This window comes from Lotus japonicus, chromosome 3 (assembly GCF_012489685.1).
Source record: "Lotus japonicus ecotype B-129 chromosome 3, LjGifu_v1.2".
Taxonomy (NCBI): domain Eukaryota; kingdom Viridiplantae; phylum Streptophyta; class Magnoliopsida; order Fabales; family Fabaceae; genus Lotus; species Lotus japonicus.
In genome coordinates this window covers 57345498-57362822 of record NC_080043.1, presented here as the reverse complement: position 1 = coordinate 57362822, position 17325 = coordinate 57345498, and the positions used below count along the sequence as shown (strand labels likewise).

Genomic DNA, 17325 nt, shown 5'->3' with positions numbered 1-17325 from the left:
ATATATATATGTATATATATTATAGAGATTAATGGATATGCACCGTCATTGCAAAAAAAAATTTATATTAACCTTTTCTAATGTTATACGGACTGTACATCAACAATTTTTTCTATATTATAAAAATTAAGGAGTGTGATAAGTTTTGAATAGAATGTTTGATCTTTATATAAAAAAATATGAAACAACTCAAATAAATTATATAATATTAAATATGAAAAAAATCTAAGTTCCACACATCCAAAACGTGTTTCTGAAACATCACTATTATTTTGTATTTAGGAGTGTTTTCCTAAAAAAAATTAGAGAGGCCTAAACCAAAAGACTCTAATTTTAGAGGGACCAAAAGCATATTTAAGCCTATTATTAAATATAAAATATATCTTAATACCTTGAAATCACCGTAAAACAAATTATTAATATCAAATTTTCTTGGTTTAATATTTATTTACTCTTGAATTTTTTAAAAAATATTATAACAAAAATATTGAAATTATAATAAAATTTAGCTTTCTATTAGTTTTTATGAGTATTTTTAAAGTAAAAAGTTCATTCCCATGTGAATTTTGTACCATGTAACTTAAATAAAAATAAAAGTAGACTATATAGACTATTTTCATGTTCGAGCTTATATTGAGCTTATATTACCTGGTTCACAAATATTCTTAAGTTTTCCATAAAATTCCATGGATGACTTCAAACTTTCTATGATACATTGCTCCAGCAGTCATGGCATTAAGGTTATGGTTTATGAGCTTATAATCTTCGAATACCAAATTCACATATAAGGAACCATAAAATAACACAACTTTTCATATAACTATAATTATTATTTTAATTCAAAATTGGATTTAGATTCCAACAATGATCATTTTCATTTTCAACTTTTTTTATGGTGAACTTCTTGTAGTAAAGAAAGCTTACCTTTTAATCTTAACCAAGATATCCCACAATTTGTCTTCATAAGACTAATCCCCCGCTCCACGATAAGCGTACTAAGTAGTATGAGCTGGTTTAAAAAGCTAACTTAAATACATAAAATATAAATAAGTTTCAGTAATTCATAGAGAAGGGCTATCATAGCAAGGGAAAATTTACAAAACATCATCTTCCATATCATCTTCATTATTGCTTCCTCAAGGGATCTTTATTTTATTGGGACCATGCTGAAGTTTCTGAGTATTCAATTCTTCATATGAACTTGCCATCTCTCCAAAGTCCAAATCCATTTCAACATTTGGAAGAAATTGAACCCCAATCTTTGCACCCCAATCTATTTCTAATAATCATTTAATTCCTCCCTTCTTGCATTCTTTTATGATAGAAAAATTCACTTATTTCTGCTTCTCAATTGACAAAGAATCCTCATTCAAGGGCTTGTTGAGCAAATGGTAGATATGAGGCTCTCCTGTAGTGGTGCAAAGCCAAGCATAAATTTGTGTACAAAAATTTATCAAAACTAACTCGTAGAGATAATGAAAAAAAAAAGCATGACAAAGATAGCAAAGCAAAAAATTACTTCGAAACAATGCATTTAGTTGTAAACTTCCTATAAATCCCACTAATTGCCTCCAACAGGTGTTAGATGGGCCACTGGTTCATTGATTTCTTTTTCAAGAAAATTGTCTTTAAAGGTATTTGAACACCCTCTAAAGAAGCAATATCCATCTAAGTTTTCATATGTGAACTGATTAAGTCTCAAAGCATTAACTAATTCTTGCCTAAACCCTTAACTAAATTTTCAAGACAATACAGAACAACCTATAAGGGTTATAAAATGAAGAGCTGTATAGAAAAGTCAAATAACCTATAAAAAACTATTCTAAAGATTGTTCAATTCTGACCACTCTATGGATAAGAACTTTTTTGTAGTACCTTCCGGGTTTAACAATGCTAGAGACATTCTTAAGAATTATGAGCTTTGCTCTCATAGCAGTACTAATCCCATAGGCACGAAGAAGTATTTCTACAATGTTCAATGCAGAATTTGGTAGGGTTGGCAAAGCTCTGCTACCAACATAGGAATCAGCCTCAATAGTCAAATTCTTTTACCTCACTTCCACAGTTGGAGCTTTACAGAATAACTTGTGAACATGCTGGTTTGAAAAGATAGATTTGGCTAAAACATTTGTTATGATTTTCAACTTTCAAGATCTCATGTTCAATATATAAGAAATTTTTAGTGAGATATCAGTTATATCATTAAAAAATGTTCATATTTTGATATACGTTCCAGTTGACTCCCATCAAAATCTGTTACTATAAATGTTTAGCAGTAGCCATGGTTTCAAGCTCATCGACATTGTAAAATTCCAACATTCCATTTAAGCCTTTCAACCAGTTAAAAACAAATAAAAAGAGAAAATTACCTTAGCATCAATCAAGACAAGTTGCAAAGCATCTGGTTTAGAAGGTTTAGCAGTAGGTGCCATCTCCCCACTTTCTAATAACCCTTGGTCTGATCTTCCATGCTTCTCTATCATGGTTTCAAGCTCATCTACAACAAAAGAATTCAAACAGATCAGTGAAATGAGATGAAATAGAGGTGGGGGGCGGGGGTTTCAAGCAGAAAGATTGGGATATGGGAATGGTGTGAATGAGAGTTCAGAACATGGGGTATTTATAGCCAAAATTTGAAAGTGTACTGACAGAAAAAGACCTCAATGAGCTGACAGTATTCATCATATATACATGTGAAATCTCATTTAACATTGTGAATTGTGAAATCTCATTTAACAAAAATAAACAACAGGATATCAATTTCACATCTAGTACGAAATACATTCAAAAAAATGACCAGAATTAATGAGGATTTGGATTGATACTGACCATTTGCTGATGCATTCAACCATAGTAGTTGGGATTCTCGTGAGGAAGGATGACAAAGAAACAGTGGACCATTTGAGCTGTCAATACGCGATTGGTTCTACCATAATCGGCGGCAACATTATCTTCAAAGTTCAAACCCACATCAAGTGGCGGCCGAAAGCAATTCCTCATCAGATCAATCGGAAGAGACTCTATTGATGGATTGGTGAGAAGTAGGTTGAAAGAGGAAGGCTAACACGGAACTACAGCTAGGAATTGAGATTGAAGAGGAGGAAAGGAAGGCTGTGAGAGAGAAAACTCAAAATCAGAAGGAGATGCATGGTACGGTGGAGCAGGTAGAAAGGGAGAGAATACACGCAAGAAAGATCTAGGGTTGATGAAAGAGGATGAGAAAGAAACCTAAATTGAGAAACGACGTCGTATTACAGCTGCCAAAGAGAAAAGAAAAAAAAAACGTTCAGCAAAACTGGACACGTGTCGCTCCGCCATTGGAGGTCTTATAGCTACAGTGATTGGAGAATAAGAAGTAGTAGATACCAAGGTTAAATTAAAACTAAAATTTGGAACACACCTTTAAATATTTTCACTTTAGCAAACTGGACAACAACAACAGCATTAGTAATATCCCCAGCACCAAGAAATGAGTTAAGTTCATCGACATATTTTCCAAAAAGTGCACATTATATGACATATTTTTACAAAATAAATTGTTGCATGGTATGGTAGATTTAAGGTCTATGAATGAATGCAGAAAATCATAATCCACAAAATACCATTCAGATTCAATCTCAATGGTGTTCATCTTGGTCTTCACATATTCCTTATCAATTACCCTCTCAGTTCCCACACCAGTCAAAAAGCCAATCACATCTGCAAAAATATAAAAGATATAATTTATAATTTCACCAATATGTCTATCTAAAAATAACACATATATGACTTAATACTTACCATCCAAGTAATCAGTATCATAGTCTTCATATAAGATGTCAGACAGTGGAACAAATGTGTAAGTCTCAATAGTAATTGACGCCTTATTCATAGGCTTAACCTCAATATTCATCTGAAAGTTGATCTTAAATTCATGCTTGTCTGTCATGAAAGGGCCAGCATTAAAACTAACTTCAAAATTTGTTATAGCATATACATGCCCTTCCTTCAATACACGCTCGAACCTATAGATCAATCCCTCCCGAATAGTAGCATGTATCTTACATCCCAGCAAACACATATGGTTAGAATCAAAATAGGTACACAATATTGAAAGTGTTAAGAAGTATAATATATCACCTTATTGTCCATGAGAACAACCTCAAGCGTGAAAGCAAGCTTTCTCCCACTTAACCTCTGGCCTTTCCGTGCCCTGATAACCTTCACTAAGATTCTCCAAGTCTCCTTAGCTCGTGAGATAGAAGCAAAATCATCAAACATCTTGAAATCTTGAAATACAAACAGACTCAACAATAACTATCAGGAGGTCAATTTGGATGCAGCTCACAAACATAATTTATAGAAGAAATCCATATAACCATAATGTCATTCATTCTATGTAAATAAGCGGGAAAAATTAGAGACAAAACATAAGGAGGTCAGATTCAATTTTCAAATACATCTTTATCTCCCTCCATAATGCTAATAAACCAGCAATGCTAACCAAAATCTGAGCACCATCTAGTGATCAGTAGAATACATTCAATCCCTGCCTGCCAAATGTAATGAAATGCTAATTATCAAGAATTGCCAAAATCAAAACCATGAATTCTGCTAATGAACTGTCAAGCATTGCTAAGTTATGTGCAAACCATGTGTGAGACAAACCTGACATGCACGCAACCTGCTCACCATCCAATAGCGAGAACTATAGTCAGCAGATATCCAGAAGCTGAGTGGTACAAAGTGGCCAAATTAATGAGAGGAAGCCATGTGTACAGAGGGGTTGGGAGGAGGACACGTAAGCCAGTTGCTCTCGTAAGGACACAAAGCCATTTTGCTCTCGCAAAGGCTTCTTGCTTTGTATCTATATAGACCCACATTGTGTACCTTCCTGGTTCTTGCTGTATCTCTTTCTCTGGAATGTTGCTCTAATTCCTTCCTCCTTCTCTCTTTGATCTTTCAATCTTTCTTCTTTTGACTATTTGCGAATGGACAAGTAAATTTTTTTAAACAAAGCAACTCTGTGGTATGATAAAAAAAATTAAACAGCATCAAGTAAAATGTTTGAGGAATTGAAAAGGTCTCTTTAGTGGTTCGGGGCCTTCTTCTACAAGGGCAACGACAATTATTTAAACAAAATATTCTCACAAAGTTTCTGTCACTTTGACCAAAAAATAAGTTTCTGTCACAAATTACAATACACTGCATTTTCCTACTTCTGAATAGGTGGATTTCCATTTTCCAAGCTACCCTTTTGCATGTACTCGTGCACAAGCAAGAAATGATTTTCCTCCCAGCAGTAGCCAAGTAGTTTAACCAGGTTTGGATGATAGAACTTCCCCAAATATTTCACTTCGCTCTGCACAGAAACATTGTAAAACCAATCTTCAATTGTCCATTCAAATTAATAGTAAAACAGTGAATAATCAAGCACTAGCCAAATTAACAAAATTCAGACTCGACCAATCTTCAATTGTGCCATGAAAGCTACGAAGTAGTAAGTTTTTCATCCTCTGTATCTCTTGTTTTCCTTGCTATGTACTAAAAATAAGTGCAGCACCATGGCATAGGCATTGAAGGGTCTCAAACCTGTAACCTATCAGATACAAGACTTTGGCATGCTCCAATCGACCAACCCCTTTGGGTTTGACATGGGTATTCTAACTCATGTATATTATATAGTATAAAAAAATAATAATTAAAAAATAATAAAATCCACGCACGGGTATTCTAACTCTATATTAGACATTTATTTAACTAGAATATATTTTTATTAACTTAAAAATAAAAAATATATAAATTTCAGAATTTTTTTGATTATTTTGAAATATAACATGTTCTAGACAGTTCAATAGCACCACTTTGACCGAATTTGGCTCAGTTCTTGATCAGTTCTCACCGGTTCTAAGATCTACTGATTTTTTCTTCAAATGAACCGGTCATTTGATGGTTTTATAGATTGATAGGTACTCACGGTTAGTGGTTTCTTACCTTATAAGTATTCGTGAGTTTGTTAGTTGGTTAGAAGGTTATAAGGCTTGTTGCCAATAAATAAGAGGGAGTTAATGAGAGATGGCCGGATGGGTATCTTTGTATTCACTTTGGAAATTAGGTTTAGAGAGCGTTGGGTCTCTCTTCGTTTAGGGAGATGTGTATCTCTTCGAATAGGAATTAGGGTTTCTTGCTAATAATGCATTTCATAATTTCTGGGTTCTATCATAGATGTTTGAGAATTGTCTTAGAAAATTGATTTCAGTTACGAAATCAATCTAGTGGAGAGACTTGAGAGCGTAACTTTTACGGTGAATTTTTATGATTGGATTGCACAACATTACTCTATAGGAATTACTTTTCTAATAAATATATACAAAAATAAATAATTTCACTTCGCACCCATTTTTCCCATCATTAATTTTTTTTAAATCAATTATAAAAAGCTAATGTAAACATGCTTGAACAACCTAAGCACCAAGGACAATTGGGAGGCAAAATCAACACTATGAATGCCTATGCAGGTACCCAACAAGAAGAAGCATATAGAATTCGTCCCTTCCAACCTTGTAACACCCAATTGCCATCCACTTGAAGTATGATATCACTGTTGTACTTATCATCTCTCAACCTACCCCTTAACTTATTAATGATTTGGTCATCCAAGGGAAGATGCCTAAAACCACTTCTCATGATCCTAAGCTGCCATTGCTTATATGTCTCAGGCCTCTCAATCCTTTCACAACCTTCACAAGCTACAACATTCATCACCTCCTTTCCACAAAACTCCTCCTCAAACATCAACCTCATTGGATCTTCACGGGCAAGGTTGGTGTCAAGCACATCAAACAATGCTGTGTAATGAAAAACAGCCTCCCTGAACCGTGTCGAAAAGAAGGGTGCATTATAGCACCCATTAACAATGCCGTGCACAAAAATGCCAGGATTTGCCTTCTTAATCAAATCCAAAACAGCACCCCTGGGATTTTCCTCCACCACTGTCTCATCAAGCAGCTTCTCAGAGCGAAACAGGCAATTCACAGCTAGAAACTCATTTTTCTTTATCTTCAAGTCCTCAACTTTGATGGTTTCCCATCTCTGTGCAATGGCATTGAATTCAAATGGAACATTGAAACGATTGCAATAGCTTGCAAGTCTTTTCCCTGTTTCATGGACTCTCTGCAATGGCCTGAAACCAGGTTGAAGGAGCTCTATCCCTGTGATGCGCAATTTTGGTGACCCACCAGGTCGTTTTGATATACGATGGATAAAAGCAGGCCACTTGAAGCCGTAACCAATACCAAAGTCTACAATGTGAAGAGTTTCAACGTCCTTGGCCTTATTCCAAATTGAATTGTTTGCAAACATGATTGCAAGTTTTTCAAAAGGGCATGCTAAGGAATACACTTGGTAAGCTCTTATCATGTCTGCAGCAGAGGTTCTTTTGGAGGATAACATTCTATAAATCTGTGAACCAGTTCCGGCCAAGCGTGCTTCAAGTGCATTTCCAAAGTAATGGGCTAATCTCTGCGTTCCATTGCCCATTGGAGAAGAATGCTGCTTAATCTGCTTCAACAAACTTTTAGCTGTTGAAATATCATCAGAAGAAATAGCTTGTGCACACTGCATCAACAGTGTCCTCAGATTCACAACTTCTTCTGTTTTACCCTGTCTCATGTATGGAGATGAGTTATTTCCCAACCTTGTTCCCTGAACTAGTAACTTGTCAAATAATTCTGATAACTCAGTGTCATCTATGTACGCTTCTGAACGCTTTGTGCTTCTCCTATGTTGTTCTTCTGCTTCATCTTCATCTTCATCTTCCTGCTTCCTGTGTCTCCTCCCTAGAAAATGCTCCTCTTCATGGCTTTCTGACTTAATTACCCCATGAGGAGCAGGGTTTGTGAAAGAAGGGAAAAGGGTAGTGTTGTCATGGTAAGTAATGAATGGAGTTTGCACAGGGAGAAACATGGTTCCTTGCTCTACACCTCTCTCAAATTGCACTAGATAACTCTTGCTAAGCAATGCGGAATCAAGCCCCAATCCAGTATTGTTTGTAGTGAAGTAGCTTGTATGGTTGGTGGAATAATGGGTGGTGCTGGGAATGGGAAGAGTGGTTGGTATTGTAAAGGAGTTGCACTCTATTGATTCAAATTCAAAGCCACTGGTAGTGCCAGAACTAGTGTCACTGCTAAAACTATAATCACTGAAGTTGCTAGAGAAACTTTGATCAGGGCTCTCCAAGGTGGTGTAGTTGTCAAGAGTAGGAGGAGGAGGAGGAGGAGGAGGAGGAGGAGGAGAAGAAGGGTACTTCTGACCAATAGCCTCATAAAGTGATTTCTCAGCATGTTTGAGAGCCAATGAATCTTGGAACATGCTGTACTTCTCCTCCATGTCCTCCTCTTCCATAAGTGTTTGGTTTATGTAGCTAAGGATGGTAGAAGAAAACTGATCACTCTCACTCTCATTCTCCCCCAAGCAAGACCCTTCATCCCTATATGCAGAATTTTTTCCTGCACAGTGTGATGGATCAACTACTCTATCATCATCCATCTATGAATTACTGGGTTGTTATATAAAGAGAAAATAAGAGATTTTGAGGTTGGTAAAGGGGAAATTAACTAGCTTGTTGCACACTGGTTGAGTGAGTGAGGCTTGAATATATATATGAGTGGCTAATCTAGATAGTTTAACTTGTGTGGCTGAAATCTCGGTCAACTCTATGACCACCGAGTTGACCGTTGAGCAGACAACACTGTTTTCACGCTCTCTTCCACATCACTCACTTATTCACGTGTAAAAATTGGAAATGAGCAACAAGAAAAAAGAGCAAACCTCGGATAATTGAGAAGACGCAAGACAAGAACGTGTTTGAGTCAAATATGAACTAGACCAATGATTTTGTTTCAGTGATGATAAATCGATGATTGCAGTGTGTACAAAAAAAAATCAGGTACCTGAAGATTCGGTTGGAGGAGAAGCCGCCGCCGCAAGATACACCGGCCATGCCACCGGCCTCTTGTTCCGGCGACGAAATGGGTGGTACACTGGTCGGTTGACCACCGTCGACATCAATCTCCGGGTCGGGTCACATCACAAAGCTAACCAGTCATCTCTTCACTTGAAACGTAGACTCAACTCTGCCTTGCTTGCTTCATGGCGGTGGAGTGTTGCTGTCTGTAACTGTAAGCTGTAGCTGAGTGAAATTTAAGTGTCATAAATTGATTATCTCAAGAAAATAATTTATTTGCCTTTTATTTAAAAAAGTAACACATGTCACTTGCATAATTGAAAAAGATTTTTTTTGAACTCATAATTGAAAAATTAATGAAATGCATTTTTTTTTTTGAAAGAATGAAATGCATATTAAGAAGTTATATAAGTTTTTTTTTTGAAGGAAAAAGTTATATAAGTTTTATCTTAAAAAAATGATTGGTAGGCATAGTTACATCGTTGACCATTTTGGACACCTCATTTTATGGAGGTTTTTGACTGTCACAACGACTTTTCAATTTGTGGCGGTCAAAAATCGCCAAAAAATGAGATATTCAAAGTGATCAGCCCCTGTAGAGTTGTTTGTGAATCACCGTTGTTTATCTTATACTATCAAAACTTTACGCTCTGTTCGGTGGGAGGTACTTTGAAATTTTATCTTATTCTATCATATATTTTTACGTTATGTTTGTTGGGAGGTACTTCAATAGAGAGTATCCACACAGAGAATTTGAAGAGAGAGAGAGGTCACTCACTTTTATTTTGATAGCCTACTTTGAATAATGTTGTGTAAACATCTCATTTCCACCTCCACCTTACATAAATAGGAAGAGAAAGGGGAGAAATGAGTGATATGATTTGTGATTTAACCGAAAATGAAAATAAAGCTAGGAAGAAAAATGTGTGGAAATGAGATGGAATAAAAAGTGAGGTGTGAATGTATCATTACTCGCCTACTTTAAAGAAGAGAGAGTTGTGATATGTGAGCCCAACTTACTTTTTGAAGTTTGGACGAGAACGAACAATGATTAATGAAGATATGAATATGTTCTATCCAAGAGCATAGAGATGAGGTATGGTACTTAGAGTGAAAGGATCGTGATGTGAGAATCTAGAGATAATTTAGAGCGTAACCGCTTAGAGAGAGAGAGAGAGAGTAACTGAATTTCAAGCTTGTTATTTCTCAAATGAGCTCAGAGTCCCTTACAATTGATACCCGCCCCCTACTTATAAACTTGGGGCTGGGTTTAGCATTCCTAACCACCCTTAGTGGGCCAGTTGGGCCTCCTGGGAGAAGGCACAACTCTCTGGCTCGTGCGTCGCCCCCAGACAAACGTCCCTGGGCGAGGTCCCTTGGGGTCTCGTCCAGTCCACAAGACACCGAGCTCGAAGCATGAGAGCTGAGAGTGTCTTAAATAACTGGGGCGACAATCACGAAAAACTAACCAACGCTAGAGTCTAGTAATTCAAGACAATAGCCAACATGGCTTGGTAAGTAAAGCCTAAGACTAATATTTTGATCTTCCTAATAGACTCCTCTGATCCCACGAGTCCACAGGTAGGCTCGTGGCGACAGTGCTTGTTCTTCTCGCCCTGCACCAGTTGTAATCTCCATGGACCACGGTGGCTTGACGTGTGTAAGCCACATGTAACGTGCTGAAAAAACACAAAGGTCAGCGAATCCGTAGAATCTTAACCGCTATTCCCGAAATGTCCCTTCGAGTCATGATAAAGCTTGTCTATTTGAATTCAAACCAATGGGCTTCAACCGTGGCAACTTCTCATTTAATGCGCCGTTCTCATTCCCCAAAATCCGCATCGCTTTTCCCTGAGTAATCATTTCACCTCGTCATGATGGGACACGATTTCCCAACCGTTACTCACCTCATCTTTTAAATTCCCCTTTATCCTGTCATTCCCCACCTTCGGAATCCTCATACCCTGCAAAAAGCTGACACCCTAGCATCCTCTCCCATCTTCGCTCTTACTTCACCCTTAGCAAAAATGACTTCCCAACGCCGTACTAAAAAATCTTCCCGTTCTCAAAGCAGTGTCCCCGCGTCTCCGCCCCCGTCGATTTTATGCTGACTGACCCTTTCTTTGGTAGTATGAAAGGAGCTGAGAATCCTGACCTTGATGGTGTGGCACAAGATGCCATCTCGAGTCTCCTTCGCGCGGGGTACCTTTTTGCCAAGTTATCCCAGGATTCGGCCTCCACCGCTGAAGTCGAGGAACTCCGTTAGAAGGCTGAGAGTTATCGTCTTGCCACGCTCGAAGCGTACGGTGAGCGTGGCAAGTTGTTGACCCAGGTGGCGGCCTAGGTAATTAAGCTGAACAACTTGGGTATTTAGATGAACGATCGTGAGACTGACTTATCCACTTGTGAAGGGAGAGTGGAGGACTTGGAGGACGAGTTGGACGACATGCAGAAGGAGTTGAAGGCGAGGGTCGGGGCAATTGTCGTGAGTAGGGCAGCTTGTGTCGCCATAGACAAGGAGCTCGCGTCCTTCCGTAGCGACTTGGCGTTGTCGAACAAGTCTCTCGCTGCGGTGAGAACCCAGCTGGAAGTAAAGGCCAAAGCTGTTGCGGAGGCGGAAGCCCGGGCGGCCTCCGAAGCCAAAACCCTTCGAATGAGGTTGGAGGTCGAAGCTGCTGTAGAGGCTGTGGAAGAGTGTGGCCGCGGTTTCTTCCTCTCTAAAGCCCAGGTCCAATATCTTTATGAAGGAATAGATCTCAGCGGGATGAGAGCCTTCAAGAAAGTCACCCCCGAGGGTTTGGTCGGCCCTGATGATCCTCCAGGCTTCAACGCTGCATACTTTTTTGCTGCTGAAAACGAAAGAAGAGCAGAAAATGTTAATGCAGTTTGAGTATTTTGTATCGATTTTTCCTTACCCCTTTTGTAATTAATATTGCTCTGCGGGCTTAGTTATGAATGAAAATTTGTTGCAGTTCCTTCTGTCTACTTCTATTCACCGCCCTGCCATATTTTGTCCTCGTGTTCGTTTTACGCCTTTAAGTTTAAGTTTCGTGTAGCGATTTTGAATGTGTGCCAAAGAAAACTAGGACTTTTGCTCAGTTTTGAACCGAGGCTTTGCTCACACCATGTTTCCCGTAAGATCAGGTATGGCCTTGCCAGTTTTGTCCTGGCGAGGACTTATAGTTGCTGGGGTCCCAATGGCCATGTGGGTTGCCCGAGACTTAGCCTAGTTTTGAGTTCTCGCCCATATTTCGGGGAGGTTTTGCTCGCCCATATTTCGGGGAGGCTTTTGGGATAAGTAACTTATCCGCACACATCGCCAACGAGTAGCAGCGGTTCGCGCCGGACTTTCCCGAGCGATCCCCAGACATCAAGGTCGTGTTGGGATCGCCACCTTCAGGGAATTTTTCCCACCGGGCGACCGTGATAACTTAGTTGAGTTAGGAGTATTGCTGAGAATATCCTTTTGTATCTGATTTGTAAAAAAGATTTTACATGCGAGGGATGCCTCGTTAAAAAACTCCCGTGGTGGAGAAAAAGAGTGCATCTTTATTTTTGTCATAGCTCCTTCGTTTCCTTGCAGCGCCCTTGCTCTTGTCTCTAGCCCCTGGATCAGAGCACCACACCCTTCAAACCCGATGTTCTTGCCTCCCACTCGTTGTTGTTGCGAGGCCGACCTTCTCGCCAGCTCGCCCCATAGTAGCGGAAAACTTCACTTAACTCGTTTCTTTGCTTGTCGTGCTGAGTTGTTCTAGGTTTAGAAATTGCTGACCTTACTGGTTTCCAATATCCTGCCTTTCCCTTTTCCTTGCCTGTGCGGCGACACGCTCGGCTCCTTTTCCCTTTCCTCGGCTTGTTTCGAGGTTGCTCAAGTGCCTTGTGACCACTTCGTTCGTCGCCACCCCGCTGGAGGTTCAGCTGACCCATTCCTTGCATCGCTGGCCCTTTTCTCTTCCTCTCCTCTTGGCCCGTACTCAAGAGAGTCGGCTTCCTGAATCTTGGCAACCCCCAAAGCGCCGCATCCTTCTAACTCCAACTAAAGAGGTCAAAATTGTCCTCTACCAGCTTCTCTAGGCGTCTTTCCTGACTAGGCGTGAGCCTGAGCTCGATCGCCAGCACTCCTCTGCTGAATTTGTACATTTCCAAGTCCCCTATTACGTTCACCCAGCGCTCCTCCGCATGAGCATCAGTGAACTGTCCATCTCTCCCTGTCCTGCCATCTAGCCTTCCCTGACTTTGGCTGCTCCTCAATCTCTCTATCTTTCGATCAACCATTTGCTCCAACCTTCCTGGGCCGCTTCGCCCCTGGTCCTGTACGCCCTACCGAACTCGATCACCTTCTAAGACCTCGATCTCGTGGCACCTGTGTCCCTCGCCGGATCCCTTATTTCCATATAAACTAAGGCAATTGTTATAGCTCTCCCTCGCCCTTCGCTGATCTACTACAATCTTTCCCACCTTTCCGCAGTTTAGTGGATACTTCACCGCCAGGTGAGCTGTTGAAATCACTGCGCAGAGACGATTTAGCGTGTTCCGTCCGATGATGACATTGTATGATGCCACAACCTGCAATACCAAATACCTTACACGCAAAAGCTTGGCGTTCTCATCAATGCCAAAAACCGTGTCTAAATCCAAGTAGCCACGCACCCAAACCTGCTCTCCTGAGAAGCCTGCCAGAGTCCCATTGTACGACATCAAGTCTTTATCGGCCAGTCCCAACTGGTCGAACGCATCACCGTAAATAATATCCGCAGAGCTTCCCTGATCCAAGAGAACTCTTCGCACATTAAAACTATTGATCCTTACCATTACTACCACAGGATCATCTTTATGTGTCTTGATCCCCTCGAAGTCTGCTGACGATATCACGATATCTGGGTGATGAAAACTGAATGGGGTTGCATACTCTTGCACTGAAGTCACCGCCCTTACATGTCGTCGTCTGGCCGAGGATGTGTCGCCGCCTCCACCAAAACCGCCCGCGATTGTATTTATTGTCCCAACCGGCGGTTCAAGATCTTTGTTGAAGGTTTCTTCAGCCCCCTTCTTTCTCGTCGCCAACGTCCCCTTCTTGTCAGTGGTTGGTGTCCGACGGCGATCGTCCCGCCTGCGATCATCCTGTTGACGGCCTCCTTTATAACGATTTCCCTGCTGTCGTTCGCCTTGCCAACGGTCGCCTCGGTCATTCAACTGCGAGCGTCCCGCCCGGATTAGTCTTTCAATCTCGTTTTCAATGTGAAACAATCTCCAGTGTCATGACCCACCGAGCGATGGTACTCGCACCACTTTGTCTTGTCCACCGCCGCCCGAGGCGGGTTTGCCTCCTTCTCGCCCTCTTCAACTGCATGCGTTGCCTTGACCTCCCGAAGTAGCTCTGCCAAATGTGCACTTAGACTTTTTCCCGACTCCTCTCGCCGGCGAGAATCGGCTTGATGCCACAGGCGCCGGCGCTCGAAACTTTCCTTCCTAGGATACAACGGCTCCTTCACGACTTTCTCCCCTGGCTTTACTTTCCTGTCTCGCCGCTTACTGCCTTCCCCTTTCTCCTTACTTTGTTTTCCTTCTGAAGATGCGTCCCTCTGATCGCCATCCTTCTCCATCTTTGCACGCTTCTTTTTGAAAGCATCATCCTCCTCATCCAAGATGTAGGTGTTCGCCTGCGCTCGAATTTCTGCCATCGACCGAGCCGGCTTACGGCTCAACTTACTGTTCAGCTTTCCCGGCTGCAGTCCGTTCTTGAAAGCGTGCGCGCAAGCATATGGTTCCGACTCCTCAATCTTAATAGACGCTACACTGAATCGCTTCACATATTGTTTCAAAGTTTCGCCCTCTGATTGGCGGACGTTGTACAGATCATCGATGGTAACCTGCTTGGTTTTGCTCGCAGAGAATTGAACGAGGAACTTCGATGAGAAGTCGCAAAAATTTGTAATAGATCCCCGAGGTAGAGTCGTAAACCAAGCCATGGTTGTGCCTTTAAACGTCGACGGGAACATCCTGCATTTCACCGCGTCGGAAGCCGCGCTAATTACCATTTTCATGTTGAAATAAAGCAGGTGTTCCTTTGGATCGGCATTTCCACTATACGTTGTAAGATCAAGTTTTGATCTAGTAGTACAACTCTATGTTTTGATGATTACAAGTTAACCTTTTGATATGAACAATTGTGGTACTCTAACGTGTTTTTCTGAGTGTGCTATTTACAGGCTCTGACCTCAACTCAATCTCACACAAATCAGAAGCACTGTGTATAAAGGGTAACCCAAGCAACGCTTTCGCATTCACCATGTTCAGTATGAACAGTGGAAAAGCTTCAGAAGTTCTGAAGCTATACAAACTCTGATGTGGACTCAGTCGCTAGAAGCTCTGAAGATCCAGAAGTTCTGATAACCAAGAAACACTGAAGGTTCAGATGTTCTGATGGTGTAGAAGACTCTGAAGATCCAGAAGCTGAATAGTGGAAACTCTGAAGTCCAGAAGCAAGAAACTCTGAAGGCCATGTTCTTCCCTCTGAGTTCAGAATCAGAAGATACAATGGTCAGAGGATCTGTGCTTTCCCTCTGACTCTGATCAACCGGCTTCACAAGTTCCAATATGAAGTATTCCCCTGATCAGAAGTCTCCTAGGTTAAAAGGTCAAGTCGCTATCCAAGTACAAAAGCAAGTGTACCTTCCTGACGACCTACCTAACGTTCTCAGCCACAGCAGAAGCTGGATTTTCCAGAACTGCCCTCCAACGGTAGCATTTCCCATGCAACGCTCAACCCTAATCCTTGGAGTATATATAGAGGCTGAAGATTGAAAGAAGCGGTTAGAAAGAAACACATATACGCGCAAGACATATTCAAAATATTCTAAGCTTTCTTTCATCTGAAATTCATTGTGTTTACTATTAGCTTTTTAGAAGCAAATCTCTTGTAAACAATTCTTTGATAAACAGTTTGTTTATTTCCTTTAGGAGATCAAGGTTGATCGGATCCTAGAGAAGACTAAGAGAGTGAATCTTAGTGTGAGCTAAGTCAGTGTAATTGTTAGTCACTTGTAGGTTTCAAGTGCAGTTGTAACTCTTACCTGATTAGTGGATTGCCTTCATTCTAAGAAGGAAGAAATCACCTTAACGGGTGGACTGGAGTAGCTTGAGTGATTTATCAAGTGAACCAGGATAAAATCCTTGTGTGCTTTTCTATCTCTTATCTTTAGCACTTAAGTTCTCGAAAGATTTGTCAAAATCTTTAAGGTGGAAGTTTTGTTCTGAAAACGTTATTCAAACCCCCCCCCCCTTTCTACCGTTTTTCATACCTTCAATTGGTATCAGAGCGCAAGTTCTGATTACCACACCTAACAGTGTTCAGTGATCCGGGCCGGTGTGAAAAACAATGGCTGCCACCACCAGTGAAACTCAAAGAGATGGTTACAACGCAAAGCCTCCTATGTTCGATGGTCAAAGGTTCGAATATTGGAAAGATAGACTGGAAAGTTTCTTTCTGGGTTTCGATGCAGATCTCTGGGATATTATTGTGGATGTCTATGAGCGTCCAGTTGATGCAGATGGCAAGAAGATCCCAAGGTCAGAGATGACTGCAGATCAAAAGAAGCTGTACTCACAACATCACAAAGCAAGAGCAATTCTTCTAAGTGCTATTTCCTATGAGGAGTACCAGAAGATTACAAATCGTGAGTTTGCTAAAGGCATTTTTGAATCTCTGAAGATGTCTCATGAAGGAAACAAGAAAGTCAAAGAATCAAAGGCATTGTCTTTGATCCAAAAGTATGAATCCTTCATCATGGAGCCAAATGAGTCCATTGAAGAAATGTTCTCCAGATTTCAATTGCTTGTAGCTGGCATACGACCTCTCAACAAGAGCTACACAACAAAAGATCATGTCATAAGGGTCATCAGGTGTCTTCCTGAAAGTTGGATGCCTTTGGTGACTTCAATAGAGCTCACGAGAGACGTTGAGAATATGAGTTTAGAAGAACTCATCAGCATTTTGAAATGCCATGAGCTGAAACGCTCAGAGATGCAAGATCTGAGGAAAAAGTCCATAGCCTTGAAATCCAAATCTGAAAAGGCTAAGGTTGAGAAGTCAAAGGCTCTTCAAGCTGAAGAAGAAGAATCTGAAGAAGCATCAGAAGATTCTGATGAAGATGAGCTGACTCTGATCTCCAAGAGACTCAACCGCATCTGGAAGCACAGGCAGAGCAAGTTCAAAGGCTCTGGAAAGGCAAAAGGAAAGTATGAGTCCTCAGGCCAGAAGAAGTCTTCAATCAAGGAAGTCACATGTTTTGAGTGCAAAGAATCTGGGCACTACAAAAGTGATTGTCCAAAGTTGAAGAAAGACAAGAAGCCAAAGAAGCACTTCAAGACGAAGAAGAGTC

The 17325-nt window shown here is 40.6% G+C and overlaps 4 protein-coding genes across 13 annotated transcripts; all 4 read right to left on the bottom strand.

Annotated features, from left to right (window-relative positions):
* Positions 1 to 901: 901 nt before the first annotated feature.
* Positions 902 to 9197, bottom strand: LOC130743416 (uncharacterized). Of its 10 annotated transcripts, none has more exons than XM_057595657.1 (9): positions 8931 to 9195; positions 4648 to 5341; positions 4120 to 4268; positions 3781 to 4039; positions 3603 to 3699; positions 3229 to 3257; positions 2830 to 3111; positions 2370 to 2497; positions 1011 to 1408 (listed from the first exon to the last, which is right to left on the bottom strand). In XM_057595657.1, the coding sequence occupies exons 2-7, from the start codon at positions 4652 to 4654 to the stop codon at positions 3005 to 3007; spliced, it is 648 nt and encodes a 215-aa protein (XP_057451640.1). In that variant the 5' UTR covers positions 4655 to 5341; positions 8931 to 9195; the 3' UTR covers positions 1011 to 1408; positions 2370 to 2497; positions 2830 to 3004. The 10 variants fall into 10 exon arrangements, with proteins under 10 accessions (XP_057451634.1, XP_057451640.1, XP_057451642.1 ...); XM_057595659.1 differs by adding an exon at positions 3401 to 3425 and having other exon boundaries at positions 2830 to 3257; positions 8931 to 9194; XM_057595652.1 differs by having other exon boundaries at positions 2830 to 3257; positions 3401 to 3699; positions 8931 to 9197.
* LOC130743414 (scarecrow-like protein 14) lies at positions 6356 to 8618 on the bottom strand. The gene has a single exon (XM_057595649.1). It carries the CDS (start codon positions 8524 to 8526, stop codon positions 6490 to 6492), a length of 2037 nt encoding a protein of 678 aa, XP_057451632.1. The 5' UTR covers positions 8527 to 8618; the 3' UTR covers positions 6356 to 6489.
* A 4067-nt stretch (positions 9198 to 13264) lies between the features above and the next one.
* Positions 13265 to 13756, bottom strand: LOC130744376 (uncharacterized). The gene has a single exon (XM_057596569.1). It carries the CDS (start codon positions 13754 to 13756, stop codon positions 13265 to 13267), a length of 492 nt encoding a protein of 163 aa, XP_057452552.1.
* A 401-nt stretch (positions 13757 to 14157) lies between these two features.
* On the bottom strand, positions 14158 to 14982 carry LOC130744375 (uncharacterized). Its single transcript, XM_057596568.1, has one exon. The coding sequence runs from the start codon at positions 14980 to 14982 to the stop codon at positions 14158 to 14160; it is 825 nt and encodes a 274-aa protein (XP_057452551.1).
* Positions 14983 to 17325: the final 2343 nt, after the last annotated feature.

What these genes read in the sequence shown, in the direction of transcription:
- LOC130743416 (XM_057595651.1), bottom strand. An exon ending in TTGTTCTCATGGACAATAAG is followed by an intron (nt 4,040 to 4,119) that starts GTGATATATTAT and finishes CTGGGATGTAAG; the next exon opens with ATACATGCTACTATTCGGGA. An exon ending in TGATACTGATTACTTGGATG is followed by an intron (nt 3,700 to 3,780) that starts GTAAGTATTAAG and finishes ATATTTTTGCAG; the next exon opens with ATGTGATTGGCTTTTTGACT.
- LOC130743414 (XM_057595649.1), bottom strand. Translation starts at nt 8,526, where the DNA reads ATGGATGATGATAGAGTAGTTGATCCATCACACTGTGCAGGAAAAAAT.
- LOC130744376 (XM_057596569.1), bottom strand. Translation starts at nt 13,756, where the DNA reads ATGGTAAGGATCAATAGTTTTAATGTGCGAAGAGTTCTCTTGGATCAG.
- LOC130744375 (XM_057596568.1), bottom strand. Translation starts at nt 14,982, where the DNA reads ATGGTAATTAGCGCGGCTTCCGACGCGGTGAAATGCAGGATGTTCCCG.